The 20,345-nt window shown below is 37.5% G+C and overlaps 1 protein-coding gene across 2 annotated transcripts in view; it reads right to left on the reverse strand.

The window, feature by feature from the left end:
- Positions 1 to 20,345, reverse strand: part of UHRF1BP1L (UHRF1 binding protein 1-like) — a 112,326-nt gene that overhangs the window by 12,925 nt on the left and 79,056 nt on the right. For both annotated transcript variants that reach the window (XM_011934610.1, XM_011934602.1), the window contains 5 exons: positions 10,507 to 10,700; positions 8,657 to 10,161; positions 8,198 to 8,373; positions 1,520 to 1,662; positions 610 to 760 (listed from right to left, as the gene is read on the reverse strand). In XM_011934610.1, coding sequence (XP_011790000.1) covers positions 610 to 760; positions 1,520 to 1,662; positions 8,198 to 8,373; positions 8,657 to 10,161; positions 10,507 to 10,700 — 2,169 coding nt within the window. The remainder of the gene's footprint in view (positions 1 to 609; positions 761 to 1,519; positions 1,663 to 8,197; positions 8,374 to 8,656; positions 10,162 to 10,506; positions 10,701 to 20,345) is intronic.

Below are 20,345 nucleotides of genomic sequence, written 5' to 3' on the forward strand. Positions count from 1 at the left end.
TTATTACTACTTATTAACATTCCAGAAAATAATGCAAGAGTTCAAATATAACTCCAAAGATTTAAATATTTCAAAATTCAAATATTTTTATTTTTTAAAATAGAAGGTAAAAGAAACAGCCATAAATTGGTAATGGTTAGTGTTCTTTCTCATAGCAAGAAAAACAAGAGTGAGCTTGCTGAACAAGAGAACTTGCCAACAAGCAACTTGATTAATGTGATTTTATTTTGCCTTTTTATCTGTCTAGATCTACACACATACACATTCTCATTCCATGGAGTAAAGCCAGGAATAATTTCAAACAAAATGAATTTTTTGGAGACGAAATAAAACAAAACAAAAATTTTCTTCGTCAAAGTCACTCCTCCCTGCTACCCCCCACTACCCTTTATGCCATGGAACTATTACACTGTGTCTTCCTATTGAAGCTCCTCACACTGTAGAAAAAACCACAAACTACAAATAATAATTATTATAATAAGTAAATGTAATTTCCCTTGAATTCAATTATAGCCAAGATAGGATTGCTGGTGAGACATATATAAAAGTTAAAACATATTAAACCATTGCATATGAAAAGTAATTAATAAAAAGAAAAAAAAACCTCACCAACTGGACGATTACAAAGGTAATGCCGAAGGCTGATATTGCCTAACTGGTCTGGTGTCACCTGGTTCACTTGAAGACAGATTTCTGTATCTTCCCCTCGGATGTCAATTTCCCCATTAACACCAGTAATTTTAAATACCACAACGGACATCTATTAATGATTACATAAATAATATTAGTATGCCAAGCAGTTCAAAACAAAATTTAAGAAATAATATAGGAAACTACTGTTACCCTCTAAAAATACAACTATGACCTACCAGACCAAAAATATACTTGTGATCTACAGAAAACAGTTGTTACATTATAGTGAAAACCTTTCATTTATTTATTATTAAATTAGGTCACAAGGATTGTAAAATGATTTTCATTAAAAGCTAGACAAAATATATTTTTCAAGTCTTTCACTACATCAGGAGGGCTTAAAAGAAACCATTAGCTTGGGCAACACAGTGAGACCCCGTATCTACAAAACAATTTAAAAAGGCCAGGTGTGGTGGTGTGCACCTGGTCCAGCTACTAGAGAGGCTGGGGCAGGAAGATCACTTAAGCCCAGGAATTCACGGCTGCAGTAGGCTATGGACACATCTCTGTACTCCAGCCTGGGCAACAGAGTGAGATCCTGTCTTTAAAAAAATTAAAATGAAAAACATAAAAGGCAAGACAGAAAAAAGAAAGAGCCTCCACTCCTCAATCTGATAAAACAAATTTAGAAAAGTAAAATCAAAGGAAAAACAATTGACTGGGGGGAAGCATTTTCAAGAACAAAAGCCGCAAAATGAATTGCCCACCATCTAAAAATTCATGTTATATATGAGTTTCTCAAAATATATACATGTCAAATATGAAATAAAACTGGTGGCATTTATCTTCATAGAATCTCTCTGAAATTATCTGAAATGTTTATTACCAGGTCATCATGATTTTCCTGAGCACCCTCTGAATTTGTACTGATGGCATCTGGAGAAGTTTCACCATAATTCTGTAGGTTTGCACCAGTATTCACACTTTCTGCTGTGCCCCTGTAATTTGTAGTTGAGTTCTTTTTATTTCCTGAAACAATACAAAAGTAAATTAATAAATTAAAATCAGTTTTACACATCATCTAACAGTGCATATTTATTTAACAAAAAAGGACTATCCCTTCAACTGTTTCCTCTTTTTTTTTTTTTTGAGACGTAGTCTCGCTCTGTCGCCCAGGCTGTAGTGCAGTTGCGTGATCTCGGCTCACTGCAAGCTCCACCTCCCGGGTTCACGCCATTCTCCTGCCTCAGCCTCCCGAGTAGCTGGGACTACAGGCGCCCGCCACCACGCCTGGCTAATTTTTTGTATTTTTAATAGAGACAGGGTTTCACCGTGTTTGCCAGGATGGTCTCCATCTCCTGACCTCGTGATCCGCCCACCTTGGCCTCCCAAAGTGCTGGGATTACAGGCATGAGCCACCGCGCCCGGCCCCTTCAATTCTTTCTCAAGCATTGCCTCCTTCAAAAAATGGACCAAGAAAAATTAGACTGTAATTAGTTATCAAACAATTAATGTGCTATAATTCAATTTCTCCAACTATCTGTGGTAAAAGACAATTTAAAAAAAAATTCGGTAGCCATTACAGATCAATACTTTTTAAAAATACCATAAAAATGAATTAATAAAAAAATTAGGTAAGAAAACCTAAAGACATACAAAACATAAGTCTCAATTTATTATTATATTTACTACCCTGTAATCAGCTTCTAACATAGTGCTTGGCAATGTGGTAGGTACTCAACAAATTATTAAATGGCCCAGGGAAGATAACTGTGAATACTACTGTGGTATGAGGGACTAATAAAGGCATTTCATAAGGGGTTCCTAACATCATCAGGGGTTAAGAGAACATCTGTGATGAAACAGTATTTCTGCTAAAGTGAACAAGCCTGGGTGCTGTGGCTCACACCTGTAATCCCAGCACTTTGGTGAGAGGATCACTTGAGCCCAGGAGTTCAAGACCAGCCTGGGCAACACAGCAAAACCCCATCTCTACCAAAAATACAAAAAATTAGCCAGACGTAGCGGCACTTGCCTGTGGTCTCAGCTACTCAGGAGGCTAAGGCAGAGGACCACGTGAGTCCGGGAGGTAGAGATTGAGGTGAGCCAAGATCACATCACTGCACTGAACTCTAGCCTGGATGACAGAGTGAGACCCCATCTCAAAAAAAAAAAAAAAAAAGATTCCCTTAAAAAAAAATTTTTTTTTTTTTTTTTGAGACAGTGTCTCACTCTTTTGGCCAGACTGGAGTATAGTGGCACGATCTCAGCTCACTGCAACCTCCACCTGCCTCAGCCTCCCAAGTATCTGGGATTACAGGAACGCACCACCATGCCTGGCTAATTTTTGTATTTTTAGTAAAGATGGGGTTTCACTATGTTAGCCAGGGTGGTCTCGAACTTCTGACCTCAAGTGATCTGCCTGCCTTGGCCTCCCACAGTGCTGGGATTACAGGCGTGAACCACTGTGCCTGGCCCCCTTTAAAAAAAATTTTTTTTTTTTTAATTTACATGGAAAAGAATAATTGCAAGGAGAGCAAAGAATAATTGCAAGGAGAGTGGATAAAATAATGAGGGGGAAAAATAAAGCCAAGAGTTATCCTTAACAACTCTAATTAAAAGTAAAAATAATAAAATAAACAGAATGAAAAAGAGCATTCCAGAAACAGGTACAACAGACTGAGATGGAAAAGTTTATCACAGTAAAGAAAGTGAGAGAAAGACTGAAATAAACTATGATCCATCTGAAGTATAACGAGCACATGGGAAAACATCAGAAAAGGTAAGCTGGGGCCACATCACACAGAAGATTGTCAGTAATATTAAGGATTTTAACTTAATAGCCTTAAAGCAATTACAAGTTATCAGCAGTACAGTGGAAAACGACATGATCAAATCTGTGGGGTTTTTCTTCCTCTCCTTTTTTTTTTTTTTTAAAAGAGTCTTGCTCTGTCTCCCAGGCTGGAGTGCCGTGGTGCGATCTCGGCTCACTGCAGCCTCTGCCTCCAGGGTTCAAGCGATTCTCCTGCCTCAGCCTCCTAAGTAGCTGGGACTACAGGTATGTGCCACTATGTCTGGCTAATTTTTTGTAGTTTTAGTAGAGACCGGTTCTCACCACGTTAGCCAGGATGGTCTCCATCTCCTGACTTTGTGATCCGCCCACCTCGGCCTCCCAAAATGCTGGGATTATAGGTGTGAACCACCATGCTCGGCCAAATTTGTGTTTTTTAAACAAGTATTTTGCCTGGCCAGGAACAGTGGCTCACGCCTGAAATCCCAGCACTTAGGGAGGCCGTGGCGGGTGGATCACCTGAGGTCAGGAGTTCAAGACCAGCCTGGCCAACATGGTAAAACCCCGTCTTGACTAAAAATACAAAAATTAGCTGGGTGTGGTGGCACACACCTGTAATCTCAGCTATTTCGGAGGCTGGGGAGGCAGAAGAATCACTTGAACCCAGGAGGCAGAGGTTGCAGTGAGCCGAAATCACACCACCTCACTCCAACCTGGGCGATAGACACTTGGTATAAAAAATATATATATATTTTGGCTATAGAATAAAGTATGAACTGTAAATGGATAAGAAGAGATGTGGAAAGACTAGTTAGGGACCAGAGGCAGCTATGTTGTTTATGTGTTCATAAATATGTACATACATTCATAAATATGTATACATGCATGCATACACATACATATCTTTTTGTATACACATACCTTTTTATGTATCTGACACACCCACACACATATATAAAAATACATAGATAAAGGCCTGGAAGCATATATATACCAAAAGTTGATGGTAGTTACTTCTGCAATGGGGAATGATATCAAGGAGATCATATTACCTGGTTTAAGGAAATGCCTAGAGTAAAAATTGAAGTTATCACCTTAGTATCACCCTTATTCTCCTTTTAAAATGAAAAAATATTCATATATGTCTTGTAAAATTAAAACAAAATACCAAGAGTCTCCTTCCAATAAAAATTAATGACCCTGACATAAAAATAAGTCACTGTTCAAAAGAACCAGGAATGTATATCATTAAAATGTTATACACAAAGTCCACACTTTTTAAGATCCTAGTCTACTAGTGGAATCTATTCGAAGATAGTCATCAAAAATGCAGACAAAAATTTGTGAACAATAATATAATTATAGCACTTTTATAACCGATAAATTATAAACAATCTAAACATCCAACATCAGGGAAATCTTCAAAAGGCTATGGTACATTCTTATGACAATTTTATACAGGTTTAAAAATATTTTCAAAGGAGTTTACATATAAAAATTCATAAAATAAATGACAGTTGATATATTGTGAATGTGAGAGAGACTTTTTGGTGATTTTACTCTCCAAATTATGATTGTATTTTCCAAGTTTTCCACATTGAGTGGTAGTCACTTTTCCTTACTATTATTTATTAGAAATAATAAAACCACTGGTGCTTTCAGATTAAGTAGGGTGATCTGCCACAAGAACATTGTTTTTGAAGTATATTTTGATCAAAGGATAAAAATCCTCTGTTAAGGTAGGATTTTAAACGATAAAGGGGGCACATGGGAACTACAGTTATCTGTGAATCTTGAATAGATTTTCATGACACATATCAGTACCTCTTCTACATTTAAGTGATATGCTGGAAAGAAGATTGCTATGAATTATCAGACTGAGAATTTTTGTTTATGTATGGTACACATTCCCCAAGTCTGGGGAGCTAGAATAGCTTAATGATTGGTTAAAAACTTGGGCTCATCAGTCAGAATAGCTGACAAATCTGCCTCTTACTACTTGCTGGCTACAACTTTTGGACAAGATATCTTATTTCTTTAAGCTTTAGTTTCTAAATCTATAGAAAAGTGATCAATAATAATAACCACTTCATACGATGGTCTTAAGGATTAAATAATGTGTTTTACAGCACTTGGCGGTATGACTAGGGGTGGTTCAATAAATGTTTGCTATTGTTGTTATTAAATATCATCTATCATGTAAGGTAAACCGACTAGCGTCTCCCACCAAGATAAAGTAAACTGGAATCTAGTAGAGAGATTTTTCTCTGACTTGTGTAAAGGGTAAAATTTTTTAAGAAGACATGTTTGCGTCAGATAGAAGAGCTCAGACTTTGAAGTCTGACTAACTGGGTTCAAATGCTAAACTCTACCACTTACTAGTTGCATAACCTTGGGCAAGCTGCTTACCTCCCTAGGCTTTGTTTGCTTCACCTTTAAAATGAAGATAACAGTTCCTACCTCAATTTATTTGAAGATTAAATATATGTAAGATGCTTACGATAGTAACTGGTATAGTAAGTCCCTAGTAAATATTAGCTTAGAATAACAAACAAGAGGCTGGGCATGGTAGCTCACACCTGTAAACCCAGCACTTTGGGAGGCTGAGATGGCTGAGACCAGGACTTCGAGACCTGCCTGGCCAGCACGGTGAAACCTCGTCTCCACTAAAAATACAAAAGTTAGCTAGGCGTGGTGGTGGATGCCTGTAGTCCCAGCTACTTGAGAGGCTGAGGCAGGAGAATCGCTTGAACCCAGGAGGCAGAGGCTGCAGTGAGCCAAGATCGTTACGTTGCACTCCAGCCTGGGCAACAAGAAAAAAACTACATCTCAAAAAAAAAAAAAAAAAAGAAAGAATAACAAGAATAACAAGAAAGACAATCCCAGCTCTGCGTACAATAATGTCACTATGGGAACACTACTTAAACTTCAGGAGCCTCCGTTTCCGTATTTGTAAAAGGATAAGAATAAGCACTTATACCTCATAGGGTTGAGGCAATTTGGTACATAGTAGACAATAGGCTCTAGAGCCAGAATACCTGAATTTAAACCACTAACTAGCTGTGTTACTTTGGATTCGTTATTTAACCTCTCTCTGAAGATAACAGTATACTATTGATAGAATTGTTGTGAGGTTTAAATTCATTAAAATATATACAAAGCATATAGAATGGTACCAACACAAAGTAAATAAATGTTAGCTTCTATTATTACAGAGTTGTAATTCAAATTAAAAGAAGTAAACTATTTAAGCACCTGCAATGGTATGAATGTGTCCCTTTGAAATTCATGTGTTGGCAAAGAGGTAGGGCCTTTAACGGGTTATCAGCCCATGAGAGCTTGCCCCTACATGAATGGGATTACGGCCCTTAAAAAACAGGCTTCAGGTAGCTTCTCTTGACCTACAGAGGACTGCAAATTACAACCCTTACAATTGGATGAGGTTTCATCTTGGACTTCCCAGTCTCCAGAACTGTGAGAAACAAATTTGTTCTTTATAAATTACCCAGTCTGTGGTACTCTGTGATAGCGGAACAAAACAGACATTGCTTGGCAACAAATGGTAGCTACTATTATGGTACACTGGTAATATATATTATATTATTACTTATTACATATTTGTTATATTTATGTTACTAATTATCTAATCTAAGCTTTTCAACTAAATCAATGGGCTTATTTCCTTTCAAACAGAAAGTAATTCAGGCCAGGCATGGCGGCTCATGTCTATAATCCCAGCATTTTGGGACGCTGAGGTGCACGGATCATTCAAGGTCAGGAGTTTGAGACCAGCCTGGCCAACATGACGAAACCCCATCCCTAGAAAAAGTACAAAAATTAGCCGGGCATGGTGGTGCATGCCTGCAATCCCAGCTACACGGGAGGCTGAGGCAGGAGAACTGCTTGAACCCGAAGGCAGAGGATGCAGTAAGCTGAGATCACAATACTGTATTCCAGCCTGGGCGACAGAGTGAAGCTCCATCTCAAAAAAAAAGAAAAGAAAAGAAAAGAAAACACAAAGTAATTCATATTTGCCTCTGGTCTCCTATGTTTTTGTGTCTGCAGCAACTACTTTCTGACTATGGCCCATGCTTCTAATTCTTGTTTACAAACTCCTTAATGCCTTAATGAAGGAGATGCAACAAACACCACCTAATTCATTTCTAGCAGTCTTTACTAGGGCATTGGTTGTCTCTCAATAAAATGGGAAAATCACGTAGTTCCACCATATACTATCATATATGTGAAAGAATCCTAATTTTGTAAATCAGTAGAATTCACCATGCAAATTAAGCCCATCTAATCAAATTTCCAAATATAGGAGTCTCTGTAATACAGGCTGGTAGCCTTAAAATTGGCTGCTTTACGGTCTAAGTGACTGCATACATATAATTGCTGGATCTCAGCCATAGAGAGGCAGGAGTATCTGGTTAAAAGAAACAATGGAACAACCATTAGAGGAAAGTTAGGTACTCTTGCATAGTCCATGAATGTATAAATAAGTCTTTTTGGGGGGGCTATAATGAACAATCAGAATATATCTAAAAATAACTAAATATTATTAATAATTAACAATTACTGAATATAACTAAAAATATTCATTTGTTTTTAGTTATGCCCAACAACTTTAAAAAGCATAGGTACAGTTAACAATTATTGAATATAATTGTTATATATTATATGTATATAACATCCCTTTTCCCCTAGGGAAAAAGCATCCCTTTTCCCCTAAGGTGCATGTACGTAATATGAATTCTTAAACCATAACTTTACCTTTTTCCAAAAACATATGGCTGTCACTTCCATCACTTTCTAACATCTGTTCTTCCAATATCATGCTGTCAAGTGAAATGGTATCCAATGACATTTGTGAAGAGCTTCTTTTCATATTCTTATAAGAAACACAGAGAGGAGCCAGGTTGGGTGGGCAACGTTCCTTAGGCTTTCCACTGTTAATAAAATAATTAGAAAGTTATTACATATACAGAAAAGAATTCTATCTAAAAAAATACATCTAAGAAAATTAAAATATGTATATAGCATCCATAGCTGAAATTATATTTAAACATATAAGCTCAAAGTGTTTTCATATTTTGAAACACCTACACTTTCACATGTTAACAAAGCCTTATTTTGTCATGAGCTTTCTTGCCTCAAAACAAAATACACTCACAGGCACACACACTCCACAAAATAAATTAATTTTTAAAAAGGCCAATAAAATGTTGTTACCTTAAAGATGACTGAGATTTAAGTGTTCTAACTGTGGGGGTCTCTTCTTTACTGATATCCAGGTTTTCAGAGAGTGAAGCTGCTTCTGGAAGCAAATCTTCAGCTTTAAAGATGGACTCTATGGTTTCATTTCCTTTACTAGTTAAACTACTTGAAAGTATGTTTTGATTACCATCACTATCAAATGACAGCATATTTGAATCTTCTCTGTAGTTTAAGATACTACTTGAATCTGTATAAAATGAATCCTTTTTGTCACTTGTTTCTGATCCAATTTCTCCTGAGCCACTTTTGTAAACAAGTCCACTACTTTCATCTTCACTTATTTTCCCTAAATGTTTATCTGATAAATAGTCCATAAAAGAAATGCCTTTTTGCAGATTTGTATCACTAGCTGATTTAAAAAGCAAAGGATCCTTTAAAGGGACATGGCTAAGGTCAACACTCATAGATCTGTTGTCTGACATATGATTAACAGTTACACTTCTAATTCTATTTATATCCCTACTAATTTGTTTTCTTTTTGAAGACAAAAAATCCCCATTTTCTGTAGGCAAATAATCAGGTACCACTGGGCTCACACTTTCAGAAACAGGAGACTTAAGAGTATTTGCTTGATCCACTGGATGGAGCAAAAGAGCCAGTTCTGCACTTCTAAGTAAAATTCCAATACAAATGGATGTCTGACTAGCAGGACTGCCAGTTACAGCTTCTACATCTTTCCTTAAGTTCTCTGAAAGCAGGATAAGTGACTCATGCAGGAAAAGCAGGAGCAGATACTGGTAGTGATTAATCTGCATACTGACATGTTTATGAACATGAACTAGGACATGAATATCTGCTTCTGACGAGGAAGAGGAAAATCTAAAAAATGTATCTGATGAAGAAGGCTTCTGACCACCATTTGCCAAGGGCTCAGACTCTGTACTATAATACTCCTTCAATAGCTTCTTCCGCTTCAATCGGCCAGCCAGATCACTAGATTCACTTTGTGATGTGTTTAGAGATACCTGATTACAAGTTTGCGGCTCTTTTTGTGACTCTGCATATCTTGTTGGTTGACAAATCCAAATGGAAAGAGGGAATGAGTCTACAAAACTTACTGGCCGTCCTTTTCCACTTTTCATCCCTTCATAATCTATCCAAAATTGAGAAAAGTACACAGCCCAAACATCCGTGGCAGCAGAAGTTTTAAGAGTGTTTTTATTCAATTGGGGAGTAATATTTCCTTTATAAATTTCATGCATTTTCGTATCTTGTTCATGAGCATGTCTCTGGAAAATTGGATGTAGAAGATTAAAATTGTCACAAGATTTGGGGAAGCTGGTATATGTTTTACTAAAAAAATCACAATCTTTAAAGTCTTGAAACAAAGCTTCTAGGTCAGAATGTCGACAGTTTGGACAGTGCCTTGTATTTGTGGCAATCATTTCAGAACTCTGAATAGAAATTGCATGTGGCTGATCTTGATGACATTCAGATTTCATTTCAGAAGGAATGACAAACTAGAAGAGAAGAAAAATTAATCTCATCCAACTGTCAAATCCATCCAACTGTCAAATCCATATATCTTAAAGATAAAGGAACATGACTTAGCTCAAAATTCTTTTTCTTGACCTTTCCCCCAAAAATACTACTTTCCTATTAAGACATAAAACACTAACTCTTCCTCTCAAATCTTATTAAATAGAGTAAAGGGGACTTACATGACCACTAAAAAGAGAATCTTTTAAAAAACAATAACATGAATTAATAATGAATGTAACATATATATATATGCACAAAATAAATTGCAAAATAAAAAGAACAAAATTGAATTAAATCATTACTACTACTTGTTTGTATGATACCTTTAGCATTAAGCCATCAACTCGAACATCAACATGCTCGTCAGATTTTGAATTGTCATTCAACTTGTACACAGCCATGAACTGATTAAGACTCTGTTTTAAATCCAACAGAAACTGATTTAACCATAGAATGCTTCTTTCATCCACAGTAAACTGTAGTGCATTCAGCTGGCTATAGAGGTTGGGAGACGGAACTGTGGAGAAAAGATGTTTTTTAAAAAATTTTAATTGTATGTTTCTAAATCTTCCCTGAGAACAAAAAATACATGTTTAGTCAGTTTTATTCTTTCTTAAAACAAATTTGAGGTGTTATTTACAAAATCAAAGTGATACATGTGAATAACAAACACATTTAGATAGAAAAAATTTCCCATGCCTAACTGAAAAAAAGTTTTAATATTTTAAAATATCTATAACATATAAATATACAAAACACATGAATATTTTGAATATATAAATTAATCTAAAACTAAGTGCATAAAACAGGAAGCACTGTTTCAATTTCTTTCCTAAGGTTGTATTCACCAAGAACTTGTAAAAACATTACCTTCTTGATGAAGTATCACATCAAAGTGGTCCTCGATCATGTATTTCTGTAGACTTTACAACCTGAATCTTAATCTAAATCCTCTAAAATGAGAGAGCTAAGTCTAATGACCAATTTTTTATGCAACTGCTATGCTAGCAGGTTCTCCTTGAAAGGAGGGACCATGCATAAATTTATTCCCCACTTTTAATCAAGGCCTATAATAGTGCTTGGAGCAATGTGAAAACCAAGGATCTCCTGAACAATAAAATGAGTTCACTCTTTTTCATAGCTCTCCCAAAATAAACTAATATTTACAATTAGAGGGTACATCACTTCCTGAAATACACATATTTTTCTACCATAACAGTCATTTTGTTTTCAGAGCACCTTGATGAAGATCTTCTATTCTAAAAATTCAGACATATTTATTCCTACCAAAGCTAAAGTTATGCATATCTAGAGCATTTAGACTAAATTTAAGAAAAATAAATCTAAGGTGTGAGACACCAGTGGAGAGGGAACACTGTAACAATGTCCTGAATATGGTTTATTTGCTTATGTTATTCATTTATTCATTCACTTTCCTTTAAGATCCACTAAATGTCAACTACATTGCCTGTCTTACCCTAAGCACAAAGAACACAAAAAGAAATAGGGCATGGTCCTTTTTCCTTAAAAGGTCGTAGTTTATTACATGAGACAGATACAAACAGAGAAAAATTACAATTTAAGTCTATCAGAGACATGCAATTGTGAAGTGGAGGTGCTTGCCTTTGGGAATAGAAATAAAGTGACTGCTGCAGAGGCTGCATCACACTCTGAAAGGAAAGGAAGGAGAGGGAATATCTCAATGTAGATTGATTGATGATGGTAGCCACAGAGTAGACTAGGGAGCAAATGCTGCCCAAGAACTAGAGCACAGAAAGAACCCTGAGAGCAGATGTGGGACTGAAAAAGGAACCCAGGACACTAAGCAGTAGAAAGATCTATATGCGGTTTCCAACAGAAGTCTACTTATAAAATAGATTAGTATGTAGTTAATAATACTTAAAAGCAGCTTGTAGAAACATTGAATATTCTGATATCACTAAGGAAAAGAAGCAGGGTGCAAATTAAATATGTAAAAGAAATACATGCATTAAAAACAAGACTAACAATGCTATATTTACTGCTATGGGTTGAATTGTGTCCCTCCAAAATGCATTTACTGAAGTTCTATCCCCCTGTAACTCAGAACGTATTTGGAGCTAAAGCCTTTAAAGAGACATTTATGGTAAAATGAGTTCACTGGGTGGGCCCTAGTCCATTGTGACTCATATCCTTATAAGAGCAGAACAGGAGGGACAAACACACATACACAGAGGGAAGACCATGTGAAAACACAGGCGGAAGATGACCATCTATAACGAGAGCAGTCTCAGAAGAAACAATCCTGCTGAAGTCTTCATCTTGGACCTCTAGCCTCAGAACTGTGAGACAATAAATTTCTGTTAAGTCACCTACTCTGTGGTATTTGTTATAGCAGCCCTAACAAATGAATATACTTACGTTTGAGCAGATGTCTCCAAACCGCAAGCTTATAAGCATTGTTTTTTTGGCTTTTTCTTCTTTATTGTTAAAATATAATGCATATGTTACTTTCACAATGGTAAAAGGAAAGTTAAGAGATTATAAAAGTTGGATCATTTAGTACTGTTCAAAATAGAGATAATGAGGAATGAAAATTAACTCATCTACATGAGGGTTCAACACACTATATTCTCTACTTTTGTTTATTTTTGAAAATTTCTCTAAGAAAAAATTAAATTAAAAAATAGTTAAACATAATCTAGAAATTCCACTACCAGGTATCTACGAGGGTCAAGTTTAAAACGCAAGGAAGGAATTTTGTTAATTTTTTCAGAAAAAAAAAGTACAGATTATAGAATGAGATTATAATTCCTTTGGTACATGCTAACAAAACTTGTATAAACAAGCCTAGATGGCCAGGAGTGTTGGCTCATGTCTGTAATCCCAGCGCTTTGGGAGGCCAAAGCGGGAGGATGGCTTGAGCCCACGAGTTTGAGACTAGCCCAGGCAACAGAGTGAGATCTTGTATCTACAAAAAATTTAAAATTAGCTGGACATGATGGCTCATGCCTATAATCCTAGCTATTAGTGAGGCTAAGATGGGAAGATCACTCGAGTCCAGGAGTTTGAGGCAGCAGTGAACCATCATTGTGCCACAGTACTCCAGCCTAGGCACAGAGTGAGACTGTGTCTCAAAAAAAAAAAGAAAAGAATATTAAGAAAAAAAAAAAAAAACGCTTAGAAGTCATAAATACTGGAAACTACTCTTAACTCTGAAGAAAAATTACTTGTTTAGGGACAAGGTGGCAGGCAGGAGGCAGGACTAGTTTGCAGCTCCAACTTGGACGGACTTAGCAGTGTGTGGAGGCTCACATAGTGAAGTTTTGCTCCAGAACGACTACAGGAATAAATCAGGAAAACTGAGAGGACCCACAGACCCTCTGAAGGAAGCAGATTGGTCCTGCAGGACCCGAGAGACAACCCAAATATTGGGCTGGTACTCATGGCTGAGCCACAGATGGTTCACATCACAGGACTCTGCAGACAACCCCCAGTACCAGCCCAGAGCCTGGTAGACTTGCTGGGTGTCTAGATCTAGAAGAGAGACAACAATCACTACAGCTCAGCTCTCAGAATCCACACCCATAGGAAAAAAGGGAGAATACCGGCCAGGTGCAGTGGCTCACGCCTGTAATCCCAGCACTTTGGGAGGTCAAGGCGGGCAGATCACCTGAGGTCGGGAGTTCAAGACCAGCCTGATCAACATAGAGGAACCTCGTCTCTACTAAAAATACAAAATTAGCCGGGTGTGGTGACGCATGCCTGTAATCCCAGCTACTCGGGAGGCTAAGGCGGGAGAATCACTTGAGTCCAGGAGGTGAAGATTGCGGTGAGCCTAGGTCATGCCATTGCACTGCAGCCTGGGCAACAAGAGTGAAACTCTGTCTCAAAAAAAAAAAGGGATAATGCCACTTCAAGGGAACATGTCATGGGACAAAAGAATCTGAACAGCCTTCAGTCCCAGACATTACCTCTGAAAGAGCCTACCCAAATGAGAAAGAACCAGAAAAACAACTCTGTTAACATGACAAGACAAGGTTCTTTAACACCTCCAAAAAATCACACTAGCTCACCAGCAATGGACCCAAACCAAGAAGAAATCCCTGATTTACCCTGAGAAAGAATTCTAGGCTAATCAGGGAGGCACCAGAGAAAGGAGAAGCCCAGTGTAAGGAAATCCAAAAAATGATACAAGAAGTGAAAGGAAAAATATTAAAGGAAATAGATAGCATAAATAAAAATCAATCAAAACTTCAGGAATAAACAGACACACTCATAGAAATGCAAAATGCTCTAGAAAGTCTCAGCAATAGAAATGAATAAGTAGAAGAAAGAAATTCAGAGCTCAAAGACAAGGTCTTTGAATTAACCCAGTCCAACAAAGACAAAGAAAAAAAGAATAAGAAAATATGAACAACGTTTCCAAGATGTCTGGGATTATGTTAAATGACCAAACCTAAGAATAATTGGTGTTCCTAAAGAGGAAGAGAAATCTAAAAGTTTGGAAAACACATTTGGGGGAATAATTGAGGAAAACTTCCCTGACCTTGCTACAGACTTAGACATCCAAATACAAGCAGCACAAAGAACACCTGGGAAATTCATCACAAAAGATGATTGCCTAGACTCACTGTCATCAGGTTATCTAAAGTTAAGACGAAGGAAAGAATCTTAAGAGCTGTGGGATGGAAGCACCAGGTAACCTATAAAGGAAAATCTATCAGATTAACAGCAGATTTCTCAGCAGAAAATCTAGAAGCTGGAATGGGATTCTGGCCCTATCTTCAGCTTCCTCAAACAAAACAATTATCCATCAAGAATTTTGTATCTAGTGAAACTAAGCTTCACATATGAAGTAAAAATACAGTGTTTTTCAGACAAACAAATGCTGAGAGACTTCGCCACTACCAAGCCACCACTACAAGAACTAAGAACTGCTAAAAGGAGCTCCAAATCTTGAAACAAATCCTGGAAACACAACAGAACCTCTTTAAAGCATAAATCTCAGAGGATCTATAAAACAAAAATACAATTTAAAAAAAAAGGTATACAGGCAACAAACAGCATGATGAATGGAATGGTACCTCGTCTCAAATACTAACACTGAATGTAAATGGCCTAAATGTTCCACTTAAAAGATACAGAATTGCAGAATAGATAAGAATTCACTTGTTGTGAGAAGTCAGGGACCCCGAACAGAGGGACCAGCTGGAGCCACGGCAGAGGAACATAAATTGTGAAGATTTCATGGACATTTATCACTTCCCTAATAATACTCTTATAGCCTGTCTTTCTTTAATCTCTTAATCCTGTTATCTTCATAGTAAGCTGAGGATATATGCCACCGCAGGTCCACTGTGATGAATGCATTAACTGTACAAATTGATTGTAAAACGTGTGTTTGAACAATACGAAATCAGTGCACCTTGAAAAAAACCAGAATAACAGTGATTTTCAAGGAACAAAGGAAGACAACCACAAGGTCTGACTGCCTGCGGGGTTGGGCAGAATACAGCCATATTTTTCTTCTTGCAGAGAGCCTATAAACGGACGTGCAAGTAGGGAAGATATCGCTAAATTCTTTTCCTAGCAAGGAATATTAATAATTAAGACCCTGGGAAAGGAATTGCATTCCTGGGGGATGGTCTATAAACGGCTGCCCTGGGAGTGTCTGTCTTATGTAGTTGAGGTAAGGACTGAAATACGCCCTGGTCTCCTGCAGTACCCTCAGGCTTATTAGGGTGGTGAAAAAACTGCTCCCTGGTAAATCTGAGGTCATATCAGTTCTCTGCTCTTGAACCCTGTTTTCTGTTGTTTAAGATGTTTATCAAGACAATGCTTGCACAGCTGAACACAGATCCTTATCAGGAGTTTTTTATTTTGACCTTTGCCTTGTGATCTTTGCTTTGCTCTTCGCCTTGTGATCTTTATTGGCCTCAGAAGCATGTGATTTTGTTATCCTTTTTGCCCTTTGAAGCATGTGATCTTTGTGACCTCCCCTTTTGAAGTCCTTAATAAAAACCTGCTGGTTTTGCGGCTCAGGTGGGCATCACGGTCCTACTGCTATGTGATGTCACCCCGGCAGTCCAGCTGTAAAATTCCTCTCTTTGTACTCTTTCTCTTTATTTCTCAGATCGGTCAACACTTAGGGAAAATAGAAAGAACATACATTGAAATTTTGGGGGCGGGTTCCCCCGATATTCGCCAACCATCTGCTGCCTTCAAGAGATTCACCTAACAAATAAGGACTCACACAAACTTAAGGTAAAGGGGTGGAAAAAGACATTTCATGCAAATAGACATCAAAAGCAAGCAGGAGCAGCTATTCTTATAACAGACAAACCTTAAAGCAAGAGCAGTTAAAAAAGACAAAGAGGGACATTATACAATGATAAAAGGCCTTGTCCAACAGGACACTATCACAATCCTAACATATATGCACCTAACACTGGAGTTCCCAAATTTACAAAACAATTACCAATAGGCCTAAGAAATGAGATAGACGGCAACACAATAATAGTGGGGGATTTCAATACTCAACTGACAGCACTAGATAGGTCATCAAGACAGAAAGTCAACAAAGAAACAATGGATTTCAACTATACTCGGACCGGGCATGGTGGCTCATGCTTGTAATCCTAGAACTTTGGGAGGCTGAGGCAGGCGGATCATGAGGTCAGGAGATCGAGACCATCCTGGCTAACACAGTGAAACCCCATCTCTACTTAAAAAAAAAAACACAAAAAATTAGCCAGGCATGATGGCGGGTGTTTGTAGTCCCAGCTACTCTGGAGGCTGAGGCAGGAGAATGGCGTGAACTTGGGAGGCAGAGTTTGCAGTGAGCTGAGATCATGCCACTGCACTCCAGCCTGGGCAACAAAGCAAGACTCCATCTCAAAAACAAAACAAAACAAAACAAAACTATACTCTGGAACAAATGGACTTAACAGATACTTACAGAACATTCCATCCAACAACTGCAGAATATACATTCTATTCAACAGACTTTCGCCAAGAGATAGGCCATAAGATAGGCCACAAAAAGAGCCTCAATAAATTTAAGAAAAGTTGAAATTATATCAAGCACTCTCTCAGATCACAATGGAATAAAAGTGGAAATCTACTTCAAAGGAACCTTCAAAACCATGCAAATACCTGGAAATTAACTAACCTGCTCCTGAATGATCACTGGGTCAAAAATGAAATCAAGATGGAAATTAAAAAATTCTTCGAATTGAACAACAGTGACACAACCTATCAAAACCTTTGGGACACAGCAAAGGTGGCGCTGAGAGGAAAGTTTATAGTTCTAAATGCCTACATTAAAAAGTCTGAAACAGCACAAGCAGATAATCTAAGGTCACACCTTAAGGAACTAGAGAAACAAGAACAAACCAAACCCAAACCCAGCAGAAGAAAGGCAATGACCAAGATCAGAGCAGAACTAAATGAAATTGAAACAAAAACAATACAAAAGACAAATTAAACAAAAAGCTGGTTCTTTGAAAAGATAAATAAAATTGATAGACCACTGGCAAGATTAACCAAGAAGAGAGAAAATCCAAACAAGCTCAGTAAGAAACAAAATGGGACATATTAAAACTGACACCACAGAAATACAAAAGGTCATTCAACGCAACTATGAACACCTTTACGTGCACATACTAGAAAATCTAGAAGAGATGGAAGAATTCCTGGAAAAATACAACCCTCCTAGCTTATAGCAGGGAGAATTAGATAGTCTGAACAGACCAATAACAAGCAGCCAAACTGAAATAATTTAAAAATTACCAACAAAAAAAAGTCCAGGACCAGATGGATTCACAGCAGAATTCTACCAGACATTCAAAGAATTGGTACCAATCCTATTGACACTATTCCACAAAGATAGAGAAAGAGGGAACCCTCCCTAAATCATTCTATGAAGCCAGTATTGCCCTAATACCAAAACCAGAAAAGGGCATAACCAAAAAAGAAAGCAGACCAATATGCTTGATGAACATTGATGCTAAAATCCTTAACAAAATACTAGCTTACCGAATCCAACAACATATCAAAAAGATAATCCACCATGATCAAGTGGGTTTCATATCAGGGATGCATACCAGAGATGGTTTAACATATGCAAGTCAATAAATGTGATACATCAAATAAACAGTATTAACAAAAATCACATGATCATTTCTATAGATGTAGAAAAAGTATTCGACAAAATCCAGCAACGCTTTATGATTAAAACTCTCAGTAAAAACAGCATACATGGGACATACCTCAGTATAATAAAAGCCATCTCTGACAAACGCACAGCCAATGTAATACTAAATGGGGAAAAGTTGAAAGCATTCCCTCTGAGAACTGGAACAAGGCAAGGATGCCAACTCTCACCACTCCTCTTCAACACAGTACTAGAAGTCCTGGGCAGACCAATCAGACAAGACAAGGAAATAAAGAGCATCCAAATAGGTAAAGAGGAAGTCAAACTGTCACTCTTTGCTGATGATATGATTATTTACCTAAAAAACCCTACTAAAGACTCCTCCAGAAAGTTCCTAGAACTGATAAAAGAATTCAGCAAAGTTTCCAGATACAAAATTAATGTACACAATTCAGTAGCTCTTCCATATACCAACAATGATTAAGCTGAGAATCAAATCAAGAACTCAACCCCTTTACAATAGCGAAAAAAATAATAATAATAAAATAAAATAAATAGTTAGGAATACACCTAACCAAGGAGGTGAAAGACCTCTACAAGGAATACTGCAAAACATTGCTGAAAGAAATCATAGATGACACAAACACATGGAAACACATCCCATGCTCATGGATGGGTGGAATCAATATTGGGAAAATGGCCATACTGCCAAAAGCAATCTACAAATTCAATGCAATGCAATTCCCATCCAAATACCACCATATTCTTCAGCCAGAATTCAAAAATTCATATGGGGCCAAAAAAGAGCCCACATGGCCAAAGCAAGACTAAGCAAAAAGAACAAAACTGGAGGCATCATATTACCTGATTTCAAACTATACTATAAGGCCATAGTCACCAGAACAGCATGGTACTGGTATAAAAATAGGCACATAGAACAATGGAACAGAATAGAGAATCCAGAAGTAAACCCAAATACTTACAGCTAACTGTTCTTCAACAAGGCAAATAAAAACATAAAGTGGGGAAAGGTCACACTTTTCAACAAATGGTGCAGGGATAATTGGCTAGCCATATGTGGGAGAATGAAACTGGATCCTCATCTCTCACTTTATACAAAAATCAACTCAAGATGGATTAAGGACTTAAATCTAAGCCCTGAAACTATAAAAATCCTAGAAGACAACATTGGAAACACTCTTATACACATTGGCTTACACAAGGATTTCATGACCAAGAACCTAAAGGGAAATGTAATAAGAAACAAAGATAAATTGCTGAGACTTAATTAAAGAGCTTTGCACAGCAAAAGGAACAGTTAGCAGAGTAAACAGACAACCCACAAAGTGGGAAAAACTCTTCATGATCTATATACATCTGACAAAGGACTAATAACCAGAAGCTACAATGAACTCAAATCAACAAGAAAAAAACAAACAATCCCACCAAAAAGGGATTGATGGCTGAGACAATGAGTATATAGTTCTCAAAAGAACATATATAAGTGGCCAACAAACAGAAAAAAAAAAAGCTCAACATCACTAATGATCAGGGAAATTCAAATCAAAACCACGATGTGATACCACCATTCTCACTGCAAGAAAAGCCATAATCAAATAATAGTGGATGTTGGCACTGAACATCTACTATGCACTGAACATCTACTATGCAGTGAACAGAGAATACTTCTACACTGCTGATAGGAATATAAACTAGTACAACCACTATGGAAAACAGTGTGGAGATTCCTTAAAGAGCTAAAAGTAGGCAGAGCGGGGTGGCTCATGCTTGTCATTCCAGCACTTTAGGAGGCCAAGGCAGGAGGATCACAAGGTCAGGAGTTCAAAACCAGCCTGGCCAACACGGTGAAATCCCATCTCTAAAAATACAAAAATTAGCTGGGTGCAGTGGCGCTACTCAGGAGGCTGAGGGAGGAGAATTGCTTGAACCCGGGAAGTAGAAAGTAGAGGTTGCAGTGAGCCCAGATCACGCCGCTGCACTCCAGCCTGGGTGACAGAATAAGAC

This window comes from Colobus angolensis, unplaced genomic scaffold (assembly GCF_000951035.1).
Source record: "Colobus angolensis palliatus isolate OR3802 unplaced genomic scaffold, Cang.pa_1.0 Scaffold10, whole genome shotgun sequence".
Taxonomy (NCBI): domain Eukaryota; kingdom Metazoa; phylum Chordata; class Mammalia; order Primates; family Cercopithecidae; genus Colobus; species Colobus angolensis.